The following is a 22,342-nucleotide window of genomic DNA, read 5'->3' as shown; positions in this document are numbered from 1 at the left end:
AAATAAAAGTACCAAGAAAATCACAAGATAGTTTCTAGTTCTTGTATAAAATAAAGATTTTTTTAGGCTTGTTACACATCACTGAAAAAAAGGATTATTCACTTCAAATAAAACACCACTGTACATAATTTGCAAAAAAAAGACAAATTGAATTTTATATATATATAAAAAAAAACCCTAGCATAAAGCATAAGCATAAAAGATTTATGTAAAGTCGGTTTTAAATATAACAATACAACATAAGCTCTATAGAGCTTTTATCCGAACCTAATAGTCCAGTCAGACTTCCCTGGATATCAAAACCTGTACAAATGCCACTTCAAAGTAAGGAAAAATGGTAGCTTGAAAAGAGTATTTAAAAAACTTAGTCATGTGTAAAGACATTTTAACTTGTGCAATTGCAAGGCTTATAAGAACATATTACCTTTCATTAATATTTTCTGCCTTTTTGTGAATTTTGTCCGCAGCGTAATGATTATCTTCAATAAGACGATTAGCAAACTGTAAAACAGCATTGATCTTTTCATCATTAGCATCTGTGGTAGTGATGAATGCTTCATGTTGTTTGATAAGGTTTTCTGCAGCCTCTAGTGTGTTCTGTAAAAAAAGGTAGAAATAACAGTGCAATATATACCCCTAGTCAGCTATTAAACAGGTCAACATTGGGCACAACCAAATTGCTTAAAACATACTACTCATCAACATGAAGTTACAAACAAGTATGGAATTCATTCACAACCGGAGCAGAGATTTTTTTTTCACTATCATTTTTAAACCCTGAAAAATGCAATAATGAATGGTCAAGGCCATTCCAATATACCACACATTCACTGAATAGGAGTATTATAATCAATTTATTTATGGACATTCCTTTCAATACATCCTCAATAGGCAAGACTTGAATTGCCTGCAGCAGTGACCTACTGACCTTATATGTAGAATTTAGTACTTGACTAAAAAGAAAAACATTTGGCACCAGAATCCTCCTATCCATTCTGCTTACTTCTGATTTCATGTTCAGAAATAATTTGGTCTGCTTAACTGTTACATTTTTTTATTTATATTTATTTGCTGTATACTGCAAATCCCATCCATAAACTTCTAACACACATGAACTAAATAACATTTAAAGCTACCACTTGGTGCAATATTGTATGAAAAGTAATTTTTAAAATGTATCATTTCAGAAATTTTACAAAAGAGTACAGAAGGATCTCAGGAATTTATTTCACTTGGCCATAAGGTGACATTCCAATACCATCACCTACATAATGGTGGGTTAAAACATGATTCAGATAAAACACTTCACCTCATTTTATAAATAAAAATCATTATTTGTTAAGTACTTTGAAATACCCATGTCAAATGAAAATGTTTCCATGGGAACCATGATAAATAAGTGATTAAAACAACATGAAAAATGATATTTGTATATATTATAAACAACAGCATTTTACCTGTTTGTCTAACAATCCAATGGTTGTCTATGAGAAATGAACATGAAAGACAATTACTTCACATACAAATGATCATGAAACACAAGATGACGGTCTCCTTTCTATAAGTAGGTAGTCAATTTCATAAAATACAGAGATTTTATGTTAACATTTTTATAATGAAATTTTACATTTGGGCAGTTATGTAAGTGAACTTCTGCCAAAATATTGCATAATTTGTTTCTAGACTGATTGTATGTACCATTATATGAAAAATATTCTTTTTATAACTAAATATCTGCATACGATATTCCTACGAAACAGTTGATACCAAGTGAAATGGGTAACTGATGGATGACAGGACAGTACAAATACCACATCACACATGAACAAACAATGTCGATGTTTAAACTTACAGGTACTTCTTCCTTGGACAGGAAGTTTTCTTGTTGGTTCAACAAAACTTCTGCTTGTTTAGCATCACGAAGGTACATCTGGAAATAAACAACAGATATGCAAAAAGCAATGCTTGAGGGGATTACTTTTCTAGTAGTTAGTACATTTGTCATTTTAAGCCATGCCTTAAATAAATGTAACTCTCTATAACTTTCAAAAAACCCGATATGGACTAAGATGAACCCCTGACAAGTTCTGCTCTCATTTCCTATTCATATTGAAAATAATTTAAAAAATATAAAATATAGTTATGGCAATATGCTAGCAGCTGTAAGGTAATTAAAACATAAAAAAATTAAAAGGAGTTTAAATGGTACATTAAAAGCAATTTCCTCTCTTTGTTTCTTTGGCATTTCTGTAGAGTACAAATATTTATTATTTTAAGTTAGAGAAGTTGAAAATTGACAGCACCCAAAATTGCTTACAACGTATGCCCAATATATATAAAGTAACAGACCAAGAGTTTTGTGTTGAAAATTTTCTTGATATTTCCATATAATGCAAAATGGCAAAGTTCCAAGAAACAAGAAGTTATGAGACAAAATAATTGCAAAAAAATTTGGAAGAGTAGACAGACAATGAGATTCCAACAAACCATCCACTCATTGAATGGGAGTATAATTATTGAAGAGTAAGCTATAGTAAATCAATAACAAAACACAAGCTTGGAATAAATATTGAAAAAGGTATATAATTTCAAGCTTGATAGTATGGCATTATAAATTGGAAATCTAATCTAAAATTATGTCTGTTTGAATTACCTTACCTGTAAGTTAAGACTCTGTGACAACAGATTCTGTCTGTTTTCCCACATCTGTAGAAGCTCTTCCCATCCATTGTCAAGTGCTTGTAATCTTTGTCTAAGGAACATATACTGTGGATCGTCTTGGCCTTCAGTAATCTTGTCACCAAATTCCTTCATTTTGGCATACTCAGGAGCATAGGCATCTATTTCATCCTTGAGCTGTTGGTGCTGATTAAGGAGTTTTTCAGCATCAGCCAAACTGTTTGGAATGTCTTCTGAGGCAACAGTTGTCTGTGTACGAGACAACCATTGTTGAAAGTGGTCCAAGTTACCCAAAAAGCGCTGCAGTTCACCAGCTTCTCCTAGTTTCTCATCACGCTCTTTCAACTGAAAGTAGAATTCACATATATCAATATTTGAACTAAAAAAATTCTATTTGATATAAAATTTATTATTTTGTAATAAATTTATACTTCCCACTGACGCTAATACAGCTTCAGATTCATGATATCATCAAAAACAAAAGACATTTTAATCATTGCTTTACCCTTTGTTGTACAGTAAAAGAATTCAAGGATGAATATTTAATAATATTACCATAAGTATACTACTGAGGTTATAAAATACTACTCAGGACAACATTCCCTTTTGTATGCAATCATTTCATTCCCAATAACAATTATACTCATTCAAAAAAAAAAATAAACACCATACAAAAGAAACTTACAGTAATAATCAAAGTCTTGAAGATATTAAGGGGTGTACCTACCATTTCCTTTAGATCCATCCAAACATTGTTGATTTCAGCAATCTTCTCTCTGATAGCTTGAGCTTCTTCAGGTTTCTCATCTTGTAATTTATCTGCTTCATTTTGTAGGGATTCCAACTAAGAAAATATTCACATTTACAGAAATAATCGATTTTAGCATTTTATTTTAATTTTTGATATGCTAAAATGCTAAAATCAATTTTCAAGCAAGACAGAATACATGCATATGAGCAGATTATTTATCTTTTTTTTCCTCACGCACTGTTACTGAATTTCAAAGTAAAGTGAAGCTACAGGGACATGGAACAAAAAATTATATAGTTCCTTATACCTTAGCCTGAATAGCAGCAAGATCTCTTTCCATTCCACTGAGACGACGTTGTAGGGTCATTACACCAGACAAGTCATTGCCTAACTCATCTGTTGATTCTATTACTTTAGACTTCTCATGAATCCAACTCTACAACAATAAAAGCATGGTTCAGACGTATTACATCAATAATGTAAACCCAGGATCTCAGAATAGTTAAGGGGGAGTTGTACAATGGATTTTTTTTAACACCTTAAAGGTTATGTTATCATTACAAACTTCTTCCTCTACGAAACATTTGGCCATCAACTCAGCTTAAAACTAGACAAAGTGATGCCCTGCTCCACATATGAAAGCAGCTGTTATATAAAATAAAAATTGTAGTGGGACTATAATAGAACATTTTTGGTGTCTAAAAGACACTGATAATGCCTGCACACAAAGAGTTTCTAAAAATACAGATATTTGAATGTACTGAAAATGGACACCACTTGTCATTTTTCACATCTGTTCTAATATAAAATTCAACAAATGTTTCAAGACCACTACATTAGTATAAAAGCATATACAGAAAATACTTATATAAATCCAAACCCTGATAATGTGTCTATCATAAAGTCATAAAATACAAACTGTCATTTTTGGCTCATTATATGATAGATTATTAGTACTTACAATTGTTTCATTGCATTCAATGTGGAAGTTTTGCAGACCATGAGCCAAGTTGATGTCCTCTCTCTTCTGGTCAACAAGATCTCTCAGTGTATTCCAGCTAAAGAAATGATTATTTATACTGATAAAACTTCAGATCTTCAGATTGGTAAATGCAATAATACTCTACACTAACATGCACTGATTCAGAACAAAAACTGCTAATTTTGCAATACTGAATGAACTTTTAAGTCATAAATATATGTGTTAAAAACTGATTTACCTTTATTCCATTCCTTTCTAATTTTGTTTAAAAAGCTTTATAAATCAAAGTGAAAAAAACATATGCCTAAATTATATATAGTAAATCACATGTAAATTGTTTGTGCAATTATATACATATTTTTCAATGTCAGAATTGTCTGCAGCAATTAAGTAGAGCAGACTTTTATTAAAATTTTAAAAGAAATGAATTTTATCTTTGAAAGAAATGATATACATCAAAACGATGCGTGCTCATCAACAAACTAGAAAAAAAAATCAAAAACAAACATTGAAAATTGTAGGGTGTTTATAAATTATAATTAACATTAACAAAAGCTATCCTTTTAATGTATTCAAGTTTCTAAAATTCTGATAGATGTTGTAATTGAGAATTTCAATAATCATATAATTTCAAGCCTCTGGTTTCATTATGTCCCTGCTGGTGGAAAATTATATAAAGGGTTGACTAACATCAATGAAGAGTGTGACATCAGGAATGGTTATCAAGTAATATTAAAGACATAGAACAATATGCAACTATTCTAGCACTGCACTAAATACCATAAAGATGACTTCTATTTTTTGGAGATCACATTTTTACAGCCTTATTTGATTAGTTAAATTAAAAAAAAAACTTTTGTGAAACATCTTGCCTTGGAAAATGAAAACTTATCTTAAATTCATAAGTCCATGTTACAAGAAATTTTGTAAGTTATTCAAGTAATTTCACAATTTGATTTCATTTTGAAATTAGCATAGCAAGGAGCCTTTGACAATCACTTGAAAGCATCAAGTTCTTGGGATAATAGGTAGGAGGGGTCAAGGTTGATTTCTTACAGTAAACATTTCTCATTGTGAAAGTAACAATGGCAGTTGCTTAACATGTAGACATGGCCACTGAATCATTTTTTTAATAACATGTCTTACCGTGTAAACTCCCCATTCTGTATTCTAGATATGATAAATTATTGTTTTTAAACATGGCAGTTATTGTTGCTGCCTTACTGACAAATAGTGCTTATCCATTAAAACTTGATTCTGTGTCTTTTTTTTTCACACAAATCTCCTTTTTCTATGTCAAAAATGAAACAATGGTGTGTTACACACATAGCTCTAACTTTATTCTTTTAAGCAATCAGATAATTTGTTGAGTTCAATAATATCAGGTATATCAGGGCAGCAAGTACACTTTCATATTCACCTTTTAAGATGGGAAATGATTCTACAGCTTAGGTCATCAAGTTGCTATGTATAGCCAGCAAATGCCTTTTGTCTTAACCACAGCAAAAATTAATAGTTTAATAAAGTCATGCATCATATAAACTTGTAAATAATTTAACTCTCATTGTAAATGTATATTTATAGTACCTATCATTAAGTTGTTCCTGTTTAGCAATGACTTCAGCAGCATTTGGATGTTCAACCTGCAGAAGTTGTCGAGCGAGCTGGTTAACTACAGCAACCTTTGATGCATTAGCATTCATCTCGTGTTCGAAACTATCAAAGCGATGCTTCATTATTGCCAGCTCTTCAATGTCATCTGTCACTATTATTGTGGTCAAGAATTTCTCCTAGAAAGGTTACATTCAACAAGTGTCAATTTAAAAAAAAAAAACCAGATTCAGTAGTATTGATATTACATATTGTTGGTAAAGGCAGAGTCTTCAATAATCAAAAATAGATTTCATTCATTTTAGATTAAAAGGTCCTCTAAAAAGTCCTGTTAAAAGTCTTCTGTCAGTGTAAGAAATTCAGTCCTTATCATTAATCGCTGTTATAATTGTTGCCAAAATATAAATTGCCAAACAATTCTTTCATAAACATTCTCTATGACATACTTTTCCAGTGTTAACTGAACCTTTATGTCTTTGAAATATATATTGAAGATGAGGCCATGTACAGGACGAGTCATTTTATGCGCAATAATCATTTACAAAAATTACTGCTAATTGAAAAGGACCAGTTCCAATTTCAATATTAATTTATGTAGACTAGTGAGTAATCTAAATAGCTTTCTAGGTAGAAATCTGCACTACATTATACCAATGTGTCCTACTTAACTACTTCAGAATACCTGTGTGATCTTTTGGACACTGCCTTTAAGTTTGAATACTGTCAATTATAATGACAACCTCTATATCATACCATCCACCACTGTGTTTGGGTAGCTTGTACTCTATAAACAAGAGCTATATAAACTACTAAGTAGCCTACCAAAATTTGTATTGAAATTGGAACTGGTCCTTTTCAACTAGCTGCAAGACATTTCAAGAAGAATACCTTCTCATCAATCCAAGTTTCAACACCATCTGATTCATTGAAGAGTTTGTACAAGGACAAGGCATCAAGCAACCTCTGTTTACGTAGTTTAGCCAGTTCTAATAACTCTTGGTACCGCTTGTCTATGACATTAAGTCTGGCAGGGACTTCTGGGTTCTCCAAGTCCTGAAACAGTATGTTAAGTATAAATTCTTTATACAAGTAACACAGTACTCTTTTAAAATTTGTAATCTTTCATCTTATACGGCAATGAGAAATTTACAATCTTTATATTTGACTGGTATTTGTGTATACAATAAAGCACTAACTACAAGAAATAGACCTAAGATCTAGATGAAAAAATACAATTCAAAATAAACTATTTCAACAATCAATGAAATGCTTAGATCTAATTATAGGTTAATTTCTTACCGTCAGGATTTTACAAGATTAAAAAACAATGCTTATATTGGCAAAATCAGGTAAGTTTAATTCTCATATGGCATGCTTTAAATATCTTTAGACTACAACAGATAAATACCTAATACAACTCATAGGCTGTGTCTATTCAAAAATATGAAGAAGCTATTCCAATTAGAATCCAAATAAATCACAGAAACTTCATTTTATCATTGTTTTACCACTATCGCTATGGCTTGGGGTAAAACAATGATAAAATGTAAATACACAATGAAAAAAAAATAATGGTTAAATCCAGATCTGAACAAGAATGCTACGTGTAGCCATATGTCCCCCGCCACTGTAGAAAGAGTTGAATTACAAATGTTTGACACTTGTATAAATAGCAGATTCAAAACTTATGTACTTTCATAAGTCCATGTGGGGATTCAAGGTAGGTTAATGTATCTTAATGAATCAAATTAAGTTAGGTTAAGAATTCTTCATACAACAACAAAAAATCTGCAAAAAAAACCATGAAAAATGAACAAAGTCCCATAAATCCCATAAAAACTGTTGAATCAAAATAGCATTTAAGTATGATCAACTACATATGGTGACAAACAATCCTACAAAATTTGGTCAATTCTGTTCAGCAGTTCCTGAGGAGTTGCATCCACAAGGAGTTCCCATGCAAATAATGTGTTTGTTTGTTTGTTGGGGTTTAACGAGCAGCAATATTTCAGCTGTATTCAGACGAGCAAATAATGTGAAAAATGAACCAAGTCCCATAACTCCCATAAAAATTGTTGAATCAAAATAGCGGTTAAGTATGGTCAACTACATATGGTGACCAACAATCCACAAAATTTGGTCAAATTCCGTTCAGCCGGGTGGACGCAGTGACGGACACCAGCATTTCTATGTCGCGACTCCGCATTGCAGCGGGGGACAAAAAAGCAAATATCCACTTTAAAGCAGAAGAAAACCCTGTTCTCAAAGTAGATTTTATTACAGACCTCTTCACCCAGATTAGCTGCCTGTTCATGTAGAGCTTGTATGGTCGATTCGTAATTCTTCAGTTCATCTGTAACTTCCTATCAATGAAAAAAAGAATTAGAAAGCAAGCATGTAGTGAGCATACATGAACCATCAGTTAAGGCAAATACAAATACTATTTTCCGAAAACTTGATTTTTCCGAAAACTTGATCTGTCATCAAATCCTATTATCAAACGGATAATAGCAAATCCCTTGACCTTTCTTTTTTTAAGATCCATCCATAACAAATTTATTACCTTGTGTTTCTTGAGTAATGACTGTACACTAGCCTCATCCTTGCCAACATCTTCACTTGACACCAGTCTGAGTGTATCCATCATCCATGCATCAACATCATCAGCATCAGCAAAGAACTACAAACAAAAAAAGATGCACCATACTTATGAGTGATCTTAAAGAACACAATTGCACAAGTGTTCTTTGACACAGAAAACAACCGTGCAATATTAATGAGCATTCCTTAACACACAAAATATGAGTGTTCTTTGACATAAAATACATTTGCACTATACTTAACAGGTGTTCTATTTGATCATTTTTTTAAACATAAACTGCTAACACGATTATACTCCACTGTCAATTCTTTTTTTAATTGACTCCTGCATATACAATGACCAAATTATCACTACTTGATAAAGATAATATTTGAAATTCACCTGATAGAAGTCAACAGCCTCATTGAGTCTCTTCTTGCGGAATGCTGCTAGATCCATCAGACTATCCCACTGTTGATTGATCTCATCTATACGCTGCTGAATCTTGTCAGCTCCGAAATTGCCAGCAGAGATGAGATCATTGCCAATCTGGAGTACTGATTCCAAGTGGGTATGTCTGGCAGTCATCTCATCTTCCAATGCCTAAAATAGGAACAAAAAACAGTTTACTTTGAATTTGTTTAACATGAAACTTACACATTCCACTATTTATCTTAATTGTTTCGGCAGTCAAAGAAAAGTCAATTTTTCTTATATGTGGAACATATAACAGCATATAAACAGCAACAAGTTAACTTGATAAACAAAGCATGAGCTTTGGATCCTGATCTCAATATAATGAATCTACAATAATTTGCAATCTTCCAATACCTTGTGTTTATTAAGTAGAAGGTGAACACTAGTAAGGTCATGACCAAGGTCAGGTGATGACATAAGATGTTCTTTCTCCCTAATCCATCCTTCCTCGTCTTCCATATCCCAATAGAACTGCCATAATCTACGTGATTCCTCAAGGCGAGCTCTACGGTCAGCAGCTAATGCTATTAATTCTTCATAGGCAGTGTCAAGTGTATTCATACGCTCTCTGATCACTTCAGGATCAGATGGACGATAACCTAATAATACAAATATAACAACATGACTTGTTAGAGTATATACTTGACATATAATTATCAATACACTATTGTTGTTCAGTAGCAGTTTCTTAATTACCTGTATATACAGTTGATTGGAACAAATCAAATACTTAATTTGTAACCCATATAAGATACATAAAGACTTGTGTGAAAAAAATAAGGTAATCATCTGCAGACTTTAAGGAAAATTTTAAAATTTAGTACAAGACCAGTAACTTAGTTAACAAGACATTGTCCCTTATGGGACTAATACCCACTACACCCTATTGAATCCTGTACATTTAAGGACCCATGTGGACACACAATTCATATAGGACACAATTTTCATGGGGATAATCTAAGCACTTTTGTCATACAATTTTCGTGCCATTTCTAAAACAACCAACTCCAAACAACAATCAATACTAATTTCTTTTGGTTGACAACACAATAACAGAATATAACTTCAAATTTACTTTACCAAGTTTTACTGAAAAAGTTCAAACTTTTCTACAATTTTTGCCTGAACAAAGTCCTGACAATACGCACATCCCAATATGGTTATCAAACACCACATTAAGTTTCATAATAAATCCTGCAAATTCATTGGAAGAGGAGTTATGGAAAACACATGAGACAAGCCGTCATTTCTACCATTAATTACTGACAGAAAGCACATCTCCATGTTGTTATATTACATCCCATAAAGTTTCATAACAATGATTCAAGCTACTAAGAAAATAGTTCAGTCAGACAGACTCACAGAAGACAAGGTGAAACCTATATATATCCACCACACTTTGTTTGCAGGGGGTATAATTATCATTTTAGCTAAGACAACATGAACTGTAAATTATTACTACTGACTCACAACGTTAAATTCAAATAAATATCAGAAAGGACTCAAGAGACCAAGTAGAAAAATGTCTTAGTTTCAAGAAATTTCATGAGTCCAAGGTCCATAATTTCCTCAAAAATCATTCAACTGGTCAATAACATGCCCTGTAACCAATCCAGAAACAATCAAAGTTAAAAAAAAATAATCTCTGAATCTGGAATCGTTCATAAAAAGTCAAGAAATGTGATTTTTTATGAAATTTACTAAGCCTTAGGCCCATAATTTCATCAAAGATAACTGATACAGAACTTACTTTAAAATTGATCTATATACTATGAAGATACATTACCATACTAAAAAATTAGCTCAATAACTGCAAGTCTTTAAAAAAACATTGGGGAAACATATGTGACATACTGACAGTCTGAACGCAGACCTATAGTTTTTTAAATACCATTTCATCACAGTTGCTACAGAAAGATACAACTTAAAGTAAACTACCTCCAACATCAGAGAAATCTCCATCTACAAATCGGTCAGCTTGTGTATTGACTGTTTTTACTCTCTCTCCTAAGACATGGATATCTGCCTCTATTAAACTGTGTTTCTGTAATAAGTCATCTACTCCCATCAAATGTTTACCATAGTCCTCAGATAACAACCTTGCCTTGATTTCTTCCATCCAGTCTAAAATGTACAACATTTCTTGGAAGATTCTCTGTATGCCAAGCGAAAGTTCCAGACGAAGACGTCTAGCTTTGAGTAGTTCCAACAAATAGTTCCATAACTTCAACACATTGTCCTTCCTGAAAATTATAAATAGAGTTGTTAATTTGAAGCACCGTCATGACTGTTATAGATCAAAGAAAGCATGTTAACTCATTTCATGATTTTGGGTTTTGTCACTAGAATAGTTTTCCTCTTGAAATTCCTAAAAAAACAATAACCCAAGAATTCATTTACTTATACTAGCATTTAATAGATGGTTAGTACAAAAAGACTGAAGTCTTCTTCTAAGTCGCTAATCATCAAATATTCTCTGCCACTTAAGCTTACTTTAAACATCTGAAATGGCACAAATGCTATATGCTTTAAAATCAGGTGACTTCTGTTAGAATCTTGATTCCTTTGATACAAATACTCATAACCGTGATGACCGAATGTTTTCAATCAAAACAACTGGTTACCAGGAATAATGGCAATTAATATTTATATATATATTGGGGCCCTGCTAATGTATATGACCTACATAGTCTTGTAATGAGCCCCTGTGCCTGAATCGGAAACTAGGTAATGTTCAATGCTAACCGATCATTCCATGTCAACTTCCCATACTCATGCAAGCAAGAAACACACGTAGAACACACGTGTATGATACTTTAGACGTACATTTTTATTTCATACGAAGCTAGAACTATGATGCTGTGGGGGGAATATGGCACAGATCTGCAGCATAACATGGAGTATTAATATATAATTATGTTAATCATATGCGAATATAAAGTACTGAAATTACGACTGCAAGAAGTCACAAACAATACTAGCGACTTAAAAAGAAACAATACTGACCTAGCATTGATTCTGTCAATATCATGATAGTTCTCTTGTTCTAAGTCATTAGCCACAGACACAACAGCTTGTACACGCTCTTCATATGCATTGATGTCTGTTTCTATTGCCTCATGTTTCTTTGTCGCAGCTTCTACAGCAGCCAAATCATAGCCAAAGTTGTCTTGGGATACCAAACGCTGATTTTCACCCAGCCATGTTTCTCTCATGCCAGCTTTCCTGTCAAACCTGTTGGCTAGTTGCTCAAGTTTCTCTTGTCTAACAAAGAAAATCTGAGGTTACTAATCAAGACATCTTACTTAAGAGAATAACTGGCTGATTTTTCATTCAAGTTTTGATAAATGCTAAGGTAACTGGATGTATTAGAAATTAATTACTCCTCGTGGTAAAAAAATTGTCTATATATCTTTTAACTCAGGATTGTATGTGTTATATCACTTCACATGTAAGACAGAGTAAGATTTCAGAACACATGTAATCATATTTTTTTTATACAAATGTCCCAATTCAAGACCTTGGTTTGTGGTTGTCTTGGATCTACTTATTTTTTTCTCGAAAAGTATTATTTCATATCAATTTACGTTTACTGGTTTACATAACATTTTAAAGGTTTTTATAGGGGCTTATAAGTCTATACCTCTAGCATAATAGTGTGAACTTCATGAGTGAAGCTAGACAGTGTCCTCCTGCTAATTTTGGGGTTATTCAGTACTGCTGGGGTGATTGTTTCATGAAAACTCCCTCGCATATTTGCTTCACTGTGTATACAGTTATACAGATACAGAAAAATGTCTTGGTGGATATTTAAAATTGTACAATGAAAAAATGTTTCTTTTCTTGCCATTGTTACATGAATGTTTACCTGATAAGTTCCTCTCTCAAGGCAAGTTCCCTTTCATGTTCAGATTTCTCCAGTCTGTCCCAGGCTTTGTTGATATCAGATATTAATTTACCTTCCTTAGGAAGATACGGTTTCTGGTTTTGTGCTCTCATTTTACTCTGTATGGTGAATAACATGATTTCCAAATTACCTTTTTCATCGAACCTACAAAATAATGATGAGAAATTATTATTGGTTCACTGATATTTCCCAATATCAGGATATACCACTTTGATTTGTGACAAAAATATTTGATAATACATAAGTTTCTAACAATGAAAGAATGTGGTCAGTCATGGAACTTATAAATTTGAATTTGAAAATTCACCTATCATGGTCAAAAAGCAAAAATATACTTTTAATGGTAAGATTCCACATGTTAAAGAACCCCAACCGTTTCATTTTTGTTGAAATCATATAAATTTCATTTAGAACAAACAAGACCACAATGAATATTAGGTAAATATACCCAAACTACAGATTATATACACAGATGCAGATCAAAGAATCCTTAGAAACCATTCTGTGTTTATCAAAAGTAGATTCACTTTGGACCCTCAGATGGGCTAATACACAAACAAAAAACTGATACAAGACAGGTTTGTTAGATTATATCAAAGAATCTTAAGACTTCGATAATTGCATAAAAAAAAAAAAAAAAAACAGGAATTTGATTTGAATGTATTTGAAAATGAGACCCAAAATCAATAATCGAAATATATCAAGATAAAGCATATCAAAGAGAACTTTCAAACTCAAACCCCACTGAAATTGGATCAGCAATTTATACAATGTTTTATCAAATGCTTGTTCCATCCCAAACTCCTGAGCAGTTGAGGCCACTAAACAATTAACCCAACCTTTTTTTATGTATTGAACCATGTGTTACAATTTCATACAGATTCATTCTCTTATACTAAAGTTATTGTCCAAAAACTAGGCCAAGAAAAACAACATCACCATATCATTATATGGCTGAAAACAACATCACCATATCATTATACGGCTGAAAACAACATCACCATATCATTATACGGCTAAAGAAGTTCATATAGTATTACGAAAGACCAAACTTGGACCATGCACCAGGACACTTAGGATATTAGGGATGAGAAAGTTTAGCATTAAAGATCCCAAAATTCATCATAAAAAAATAATTGGTTGGAACAGTTCAAATCCCATTGATAGAGTGATATGTGCATCAGAATACCCCATTCCACTGAAACAGGGATGCAAATTTTGACTAATTCTTCTGTCTATGGTTCCCTTCATTCTGAAAATTTTCCATTATGTTTCTTTGCAAAAAATGAATTCATTTACTTCTTTGGTTTCTCTCTGGTTCTGTATGTATTGAATGCAGCCAATTGTTGCTGTACACCATACAGTGAGTTGGCAAACTGTCTGTCATTCAGGATGACAATGGTTTGTTCTATCCATTCCAGGAGGTCAGATGTAAAGGTCTCATATTCCTGTACAGATCTGTCTGAGTCCAAGGCATTGTCAATAACCTACAGCAAAGATGTACGAAATTGGCTTTTATCAAACATATAAATTTCGATATCCTAGGCAATTCATGATAAGATTGTTATCAAGTCAAAAAATATTCTAGTGTATAGCTATAGAACATCTGACTTTAATTTCATTCATTCACAAAACAATAATCATTTCTGCTTTCAGATAGGCACTTTTTAGAAAATCATACATTTATCTACCACTAAAATCAACCAAATCAACCTAATCAAGAATGATTACTCTTGCAAAGTGCCAATTTCGTGTACAAACTATAGAATTTTTAACTCAAAAGCACAACAGCCAAATGAAAAACTATGACTGATAATGTGACCAGAAACTCTTTCTGAACAAGAAATAAAACTAAATTCGGTGGTATTTTTACATGCATTAATCACCTTTTGTCTGATTTTTATAAATACTGCTACTAAAATAAACAAAGGTACTCTTTAAATACAAATTTTACCATCAATGTTCCATTTATGTGGTTGTTAACAGTTTTTTATAAGAATTTACTATAGGTCACACAATATTTCTCAAAAAAGTTGGCACAATTCTCAACTTAAACCAAAAGAGTATTTATGATGCCTCCCACCTTTCCAATTCTCTTTCCTTGTACTGATTCAGCCTTCATCTTGGAGAAGTAATGGTAGTAGGTAACAACATAGGTAATGATAGATTTTTCATCAGGAAATTCAACATTGATATCTAATAAAAAAAGAAGATTTTATTATTAATCCTTGTTATTCTAACTCTTTGAGAACAACTAAGATGCATTTGAAGTTTATTGAAGTTAAACCTAAGATAGCAGCATCTAGTTTTGTTGTCAAACTAGATCAATTTCACTGAACATATTTAGCAATGTCTTGTTCATTAAAAAGCCTTTTAAAACATCATTAAATATTATGTAAAAGGAAAACATGTCAGTATTGCCAAAAATTGGTTACATATTTCAACTTGTGCTTCATGTTTCAATCAACTTAATGGTACATGTACCAAGTTCAATAGTCTCTACTTCCAGGGGTAGCAAAGAAATCCATCAAGTGCCTGTCTTTCTCAAAAAAAAAATTAACTCTTTAAATGGGCAAGAAGGTAAGTCATACATAAACAAATATTAAGCTGATAATAGATATCTTAATTTCCATCAAATAAGACAGGTGAATCTATGATTTGATACTGTATCAACATTTTCACACTACTAACATAACCCAGATCAGAATGGAAATGCCAATAAACTTTAATTGAACTTGAAAGGCACTTGAATGCATGAAGGTGGATTAATTTAAGATTACCTTCAGGGTCAAGAAGTCTTGTGAGACCAAGTTTGTCTTCTGCCACTTCAAAAGCATTGTTAAGGTTGTACAGAGCATTAGACTTTTGTAGCTTCTCATACTGTATAAGGTCTGGTCTGAAAAAAAAGGAATTTGTGTATAGAATCAAGTCTTAACAGTATATAGTGTTGTAAATAACCTGTTGCAAATAATTGTTGAGAGTGCAAGTTTTCAACTTGCCCTCAAAATGAAAGAAAACCTATTCCCATACTAAAACTGTATGACTTGTCCCATGAGCAATTACTCTAGAGAACTAGTTGCTACTGTAATTTTCCCTAGGACAGTCAAGCATAGCTAGCTATCAATTACCGGGTATCTAACACTTTCCACATTCATCCTGTAATAGGCCACACCCTTCTAAAATGAACACATAAACTATCATTTTTTCACTTTTTCAAGGACTATCAGTTAAACATATCATCAACTTTTTTAAATGGGTGAATAAATATGTTGCAGAACATATGTGGCTATTAATGATCAGAAGAAAATGAAGTTCATAAAATTACATAAAATATAATGCTCAGGAACTAACTCTGCACTAGAAGTGATTTTGTTTATAAGCCTTTTTTCCGTAGTTCTACTGATGGAAAGATCTTTTTTATCATTGTTAAGAGTAGTCTTATCTTGAAGTAACCCCATGTAAATGGTTGGTTACAACCTGTTCCCTGTTTATCATATTAATATTTGTACAGCAGCATGATTTTGGCATTAACCTACTAATGAAACACAACTGTTCAAAGAATTTGATTTTTGGCAGCAGTTATAGTTGATGATTAATGTTCTAACTCATCAATTCTTCATTATTAGTATAACTGTAAAAGTATTGGTAGTAAGAGAAAAGTTTAGTTATTCAAAGCTTTTCCTTTATCATGAAGTCAACTGGCATTATTCAAATCAAGGTATATATAAATCATTCTTTTTTCAACATTTAAGAGATTCCTTCGTTAACACATATCTGATAATGTATTTGTATGATTTTTCTAAATGCAAAGGAAACCCTTTTTCTGCTCCAGAAAAAATAAGAAAGCATGCATAATAGTGAAATTTATTACTTTTTATGTCTTGCACGAACAACCAACTTACAACATATGCAGCAGTGTATACAATTATACCTCTAGTACCTTTAGTCTGTTTCAACAACTTTTATCATTTAACTGTTGTACAAAAACAAATTTGTAGCAACTTGAATTACATAATTAAATGAAATTTAGTCATACATGTATTTCTGCACTAGTAGACATGTTCCAGATCATTGCTCATTCTTACAAGTTATTTATAAAGCCATATACTTAATGTTTGGTCTTGAGTTTAAATGTTTAGTTCTATGAACTGTAAATGAGATTATTTCGGTCACAATGATCCTTGAAAACCTATTAATTTGTTTATTAGGACAAGTATGGTAATGTGATCATCAAGAGTTAAACCTAATACATAATTACATTAAGTAAAATTACACATCTGGAGAGGTGCCCTCTGATGCTATGATGTATCAAGACATGATAACATGTTATCTATTTCTGGTAATTGACAAATCCCTCTAGATGATTCAGTTACCATAGAAACCAAATTACAAAAGAGTATGAAACATTCCAGAGCTATCTGTCAGTTGTTCTCCCACCAGGTGGCTTTAGTTTTGACTATATGGGCACAAAGCCAGGGTTAATTAAAGATGTCTGTCAAATGTGGAGATTATACACAGTAGGACAAGGGGGCTCAGATTAACACTCATTAATGCCTATCAATGCACAAATGTATGAATCATTTTCTACTGAATCAAAGATATAGATTATAATCTTTAGCTGCCCCTTATCAATTCACTGTAAATCAATGGTTTACAACTCTGATTTACATACTGTTTACAGTAAAATAGCCCTGTATACCCCCTTATCACAGAGTAAACCTCTGGAGTAGATCTAGGGATATTTAAAAGATATAAATCACTTGACCTTGGTGACTCGAAACAGTCACTAAATTTGCTAAAGAAAACAATAAGCAATCAATTTCTCATTTTGTGTATTCCTTTATCAGCAGTGATCTCATTTATTTATATTCACATAAAAAGCTGAAACACCAATGATAAATCTGAACTCAGTATGACATCCGTGATTGCACATAGTAAGTTATGAGGCTTTGTAACAAAAGTAACAGGATACAAAGTAAAATAATTTCTCAAGGGTGGAGTTACATTCTTTTCTCACTTCTTCTCAAAGTGAATAGGGAGTTCCTAGTATTAATACATTTCATAATTCATTTTCTATTTGACTATCTATATAGTATCAGTATTCACAAGTCACAAAATGTTGAAAATGCAATGTAAAATGTTATTAAAAATTAGGTTGTTTCAAATTCAACTTTTACAATATTCTAAAAATTCAATACTTAAAAGTACGGAGAAAAGCATTAACAAAAAAAACATGAGATCCTCTAGGTCAAACATATACAACCATTTTACTCAAATTAACCAACAAAATCTTAATCCAATCCAAGATATATGCAGCTCATACAAATTCTATATTTAGGACATAAGTACATTTTGTAAGCCTCTTAATACATGTAGTAAGACAGTACAATTACTGCTTTATGAATTTTGTTGCATGTCACACTACATGAAATAAATGTAGACTAAGTGAAATCTACCTGTTTGTTGTTTTTCATTTACTGCTTTTAGCATATCAGTTAAAAGTCACACCCACATACAAAATTTATCAATAAGTTTTTATAATCTATTTTTATAGCTTTCCAGGTGAAATTTTATCCCTAGAAAACAAGTCAATTGTTGAGGTAAGCTTTCCCAGCCAATTTATGATGTCATGCTAACATTTGTAAGCTGTCACATCAAATGTTCTCAGATCAGTCAGTCATATCAAGTTTTAAGGAGAATGACCTTTACGTTTCCTATGCTATGTGAAAGATATTGTCTCACGAGTGTGAGAATAATCATGTTTGAAAACTAGGATTACAATGTCATGATAATTTAATACTTTCTGTTAAAAACTGTAGCATGGCTAAGATAAAAGGTATTGTCTTAATCATGACATTCTTTCTTAGTGAAAAATTTACGAAACGCAGATTGACATAGGGAATAGGAAACCTTTATTACCATTTTTTTATCATGAAAACCCTTAAAGATCAAGGAAACCAGCCAGATTCATTCCCATGCAAAACAAATTACATGTATGTTAAAGGAAAAGTATACAAAAATTAAATACAAGTCTCAATTCGAAATCACTCAATCATTTGGAACAGGTTATGTAATCACTTTCAATGCATGATAAAACCTAATGCATCATTACAAACCAATAAGCCTCCAAGCAAAACCCTACTCAAGGTTAAAACTCAGGTGTAGCTATTCGCATCAATACACCACACTTATGTTATACTGAGCTGATAAAAATGTAAATGTAAACATCTGATACAGCAATTCTGCTGTGATGTACAGACAGAAATTCTGACTAGATGATCAATAATGTGTCTTCGGTTTATTACATGACTAAAGCTACCATTGATTTCTGCTAAAATCTCAGGCTACTTATTTTCAGACCAAAGTGGCTAACCTGTGAAAAATGATATAGACAAGTTCTGTGTATATAATTGAAGAATCTCTCTTTTTATATGAATATTTTGTATTTAGTAGAAATAAATAAGTAAATGCATTGCCAACTTATGCAACACAAAAAGACCAGCTTCAGAACAAAGCAATGATGTATGTATTCCCTCATCATAGAATATTCTGATACTAATCTTACTTATTATGATGGTATTATATAAACAAAACAGTAGTATTTGGTATTGATTATCAACAGAACTTCCTATGAGAAATACACACAACAAACAATCAGAAATCCCAAAGGAGTTTTGTTTCTTAACTTGCAAGGAGTGAATTATTAAAAACAATTGTGTCATGATGGCTCTACTTGTTTACTTTCAGAATGAAGACTTACTAAATATGTTTGTAATTGGCAGCTTACTCTCCAGTTCAGTACAGAAAATGTTTCAAAAGCATATTGGACTATACTAAAGCACAATGACAACCATTTCGTTTCAAGAAGTTTGGTGTGATCTTTTATAAGTAAAGACAACAGCCCTGGAAATTGCTATAATGACTTACAAAAAACATGAAGTTGCATGTGTTGTCCTGCTAGGCATACCCGCACTCGTACATGAAACTGATATCAAAGAGCAACCAAAATCACCTACAACATACCACTTACAACATACGGCTCACCTATATGAAGCTACACAACGATTTTGAAATTAATCCATTCATTGGTGGCCAAGATTTTTGTGATGAAAATTTTCTGTCATCCCCTCAAGTGAAAAAATGACAAGTCCCACTAAACTGGAAGTTGACATCGGACAGCACCTAAAATTGCTTGCAACAAATGCACCATCTATATGAAGCCACACAAAATATTTGAAATCAACCCATCCAGTGGGAGCTGATATAATTGCAATGAAATTTGGATGGGAGTATAAAAGGTACATCCTTTCCTTAGCAACATATCGTAAAGCAAGACGGACACCGATACCTTGCTATCCACCTCTTAAGTGGGAAACAAAAAGAGCACACATATTTCTAAAGATCAGTCTTAAGGAAAAAGTTGGACTTTTAATGGAACATTAAGGGATACATGTAACTTGCCACATAGAGGAGCAATTTACTATGCTAATTGAGAATCTGAATCAGAACAAGGGGGAATAGTAGAACTGAAAATGGGATTGTGTGTACATGCAGAACGCCAACCTTAAATTTTTTTTAAAGTACTGAAAAATTGCACAAGATTTGAACAGATCTCCCAACAGCACAAGTACAGAAATACAAATGAAATTGCTCTGAAAATTGAGTATCCATGTTTCACGTCATGTCATCACTTTTAGATGTTATGCCCAACTAGCTGTTGACATTATGAATGGTTTTCAATTATTCATTTTTGAAATGGATATCATAAAAGTACATTTATTGTCACATCAGGCATGTGCCTCAATTACTATATATACATTTTAATTAAATTTACCTGTGTTTATGAATGATAGCATTAAATGCTAATCCATCTCTCCAACTGGTGGTAAAGTTTCGAACATTTACATTAGGATAACCAGCAGTTTTCATCTGACACCATAATAACAGGGCATCTTTGGCAGATTTGGTCTCACTGGTGTCACCAGCATCTTCTACTGTAATGTCTTGAATCTTTTTAAAAACAGATTTTGATAATTCTTGAAAACAAATATTCCAATCAGTCAGACATGCAACTCTTCATACCTTTCAATTTACCAAATAAGTGTATTACAATACTATTAAAGTAATCAAAATATTTATGTTTACTCAATTCCAAAAGAATTCTTACAAAAAAATTCAAGAAATCTTTAATTTATCATGAATTCAATTAGCATGTTGGAACATAATGCATGCTTACATACAGCCAAATGAAAAATAAGTTCATCACTGAACATTACAATCATACCAAATTTATCTCAAAACAAGTTACATACCTGGAATCTAAGAATTATGGTCCATATTAAACCTAGAGTTAGTCTAGAACTTCCATCAACTATGTCATGAGCACCCAAATTTTCCAAATGAACTTTTTGTTCGTACAAAAACTGTAGTGCTTTGTCAACATTTTCCAGACAGTGAATCCTCATCTTCCCCTTTGTAGGCCTGGGCTGAAAAAAGAAAAAAATAGAGGATCTGGAGAATTTTTTAAGTGAAGCTACAACTGCCCTGAAACTTGTCAGACTAATATCCCTTCTACAGCATGTGTGATGCCAAAGTACGTAACTATATATATTTCAAAAGTTGTCAAAAAAAGTTTCTTTGGACCAGTAAGTAATATAGGAAGAGTCGTAAATAATATTTCAATGTAAACAGTCTTTCCGAAGGTTTGTCAGACCATCGGTTATTACAGATAAAAATGTGACAGGATCGGTAAAAAAATCGGGCACGCCAGACCAGAAGTCCGGAAAATTTATGATATTAGTCATTCTTGATTTAGGTCAAGATGGACTGTAAAACTTGAATCAGTCCTGAAAATAGTATGTCATCACAGGACCTAATGTCCTGAAAAAAAACAAAAAAAAACTGAATCTTTGGAAAGACTGGTTATAAAGAAAGCTGAAAATTTGACAAATCTAAGAGCCATAACATTCATAAATCTCATTGAAACCTAAATTACTGACAATAAGCAATTCCCCATGTTGTCAAAACACTGCATAAATTTAATCAAAATCCAGCAGTAACCAAAGAGAAGTTTCTGATGTTGTAACTGACAGACAAGGCATACAGAAACCTACATATATACACAGGGTAGAAAAATTACCATAGTTCCTGAAATAAATATATATATTGTCGAAGATTAACCATGATGGTAATGACCTGTATTTCACTGTGTGGAGTGGTTCAGTAATCACTTAATGAAGTGAAAGGCATGATGATGTTCCCAGGGCTGATGAGCTGGAGTATACAAACTGTGCACTACTAAACAATGGTTATGTACCCAAAAACTAGAACATTCCATGGCACTGGGAATTAGCT

At 32.4% G+C, this 22,342-nt stretch overlaps 1 protein-coding gene and 1 long non-coding RNA gene across 36 annotated transcripts in view; one reads left to right on the top strand and one right to left on the bottom strand.

Moving 5' to 3' along the window:
- The window catches only part of LOC148624345 (spectrin beta chain-like), a 50,979-nt gene that overhangs the window by 19,012 nt on the left and 9,625 nt on the right, over positions 1-22,342 (bottom strand). For 22 of the 35 annotated variants that reach the window (XM_088567072.1, XM_088567075.1, XM_088567092.1 and 19 more), the window contains 22 exons: positions 21,301-21,474; positions 20,823-20,998; positions 15,769-15,884; positions 15,072-15,184; positions 14,288-14,475; positions 12,950-13,132; positions 12,088-12,345; positions 11,020-11,324; positions 9,436-9,680; positions 9,007-9,207; positions 8,587-8,703; positions 8,309-8,386; positions 6,912-7,076; positions 6,000-6,202; positions 5,559-5,582; positions 4,392-4,488; positions 3,738-3,866; positions 3,407-3,523; positions 2,659-3,024; positions 1,853-1,930; positions 1,458-1,484; positions 425-597 (listed from right to left, as the gene is read on the bottom strand). In XM_088567072.1, the coding sequence (XP_088423198.1) occupies positions 425-597; positions 1,458-1,484; positions 1,853-1,930; positions 2,659-3,024; positions 3,407-3,523; positions 3,738-3,866; positions 4,392-4,488; positions 5,559-5,582; positions 6,000-6,202; positions 6,912-7,076; positions 8,309-8,386; positions 8,587-8,703; positions 9,007-9,207; positions 9,436-9,680; positions 11,020-11,324; positions 12,088-12,345; positions 12,950-13,132; positions 14,288-14,475; positions 15,072-15,184; positions 15,769-15,884; positions 20,823-20,998; positions 21,301-21,474 (3,533 nt within the window). The remainder of the gene's footprint in view (positions 1-424; positions 598-1,457; positions 1,485-1,852; positions 1,931-2,658; positions 3,025-3,406; positions 3,524-3,737; positions 3,867-4,391; positions 4,489-5,558; positions 5,583-5,999; positions 6,203-6,911; positions 7,077-8,308; positions 8,387-8,586; positions 8,704-9,006; positions 9,208-9,435; positions 9,681-11,019; positions 11,325-12,087; positions 12,346-12,949; positions 13,133-14,287; positions 14,476-15,071; positions 15,185-15,768; positions 15,885-20,822; positions 20,999-21,300; positions 21,475-22,342) is intronic. The other 13 variants (XM_088567081.1, XM_088567108.1, XM_088567109.1 and 10 more) reach the window with 3 other exon arrangements.
- Positions 17,465-20,828, top strand: LOC148624346 (uncharacterized). The gene is made up of 3 exons (XR_015919684.1): positions 17,465-17,558; positions 18,543-18,588; positions 19,736-20,828. It is a non-coding gene; the product is annotated as an uncharacterized LOC148624346 (long non-coding RNA).

The sequence above is a fragment of the Perna viridis genome, chromosome 2 (assembly GCF_037379345.1).
Source record: "Perna viridis isolate PV_CMFRI_1.1 ecotype Kerala chromosome 2, ASM3737934v1, whole genome shotgun sequence".
Taxonomy (NCBI): domain Eukaryota; kingdom Metazoa; phylum Mollusca; class Bivalvia; order Mytilida; family Mytilidae; genus Perna; species Perna viridis.
The sequence above is the reverse complement of the archived record's forward strand: the minus strand, read 5'-3'. Positions and strand labels throughout refer to the sequence as shown.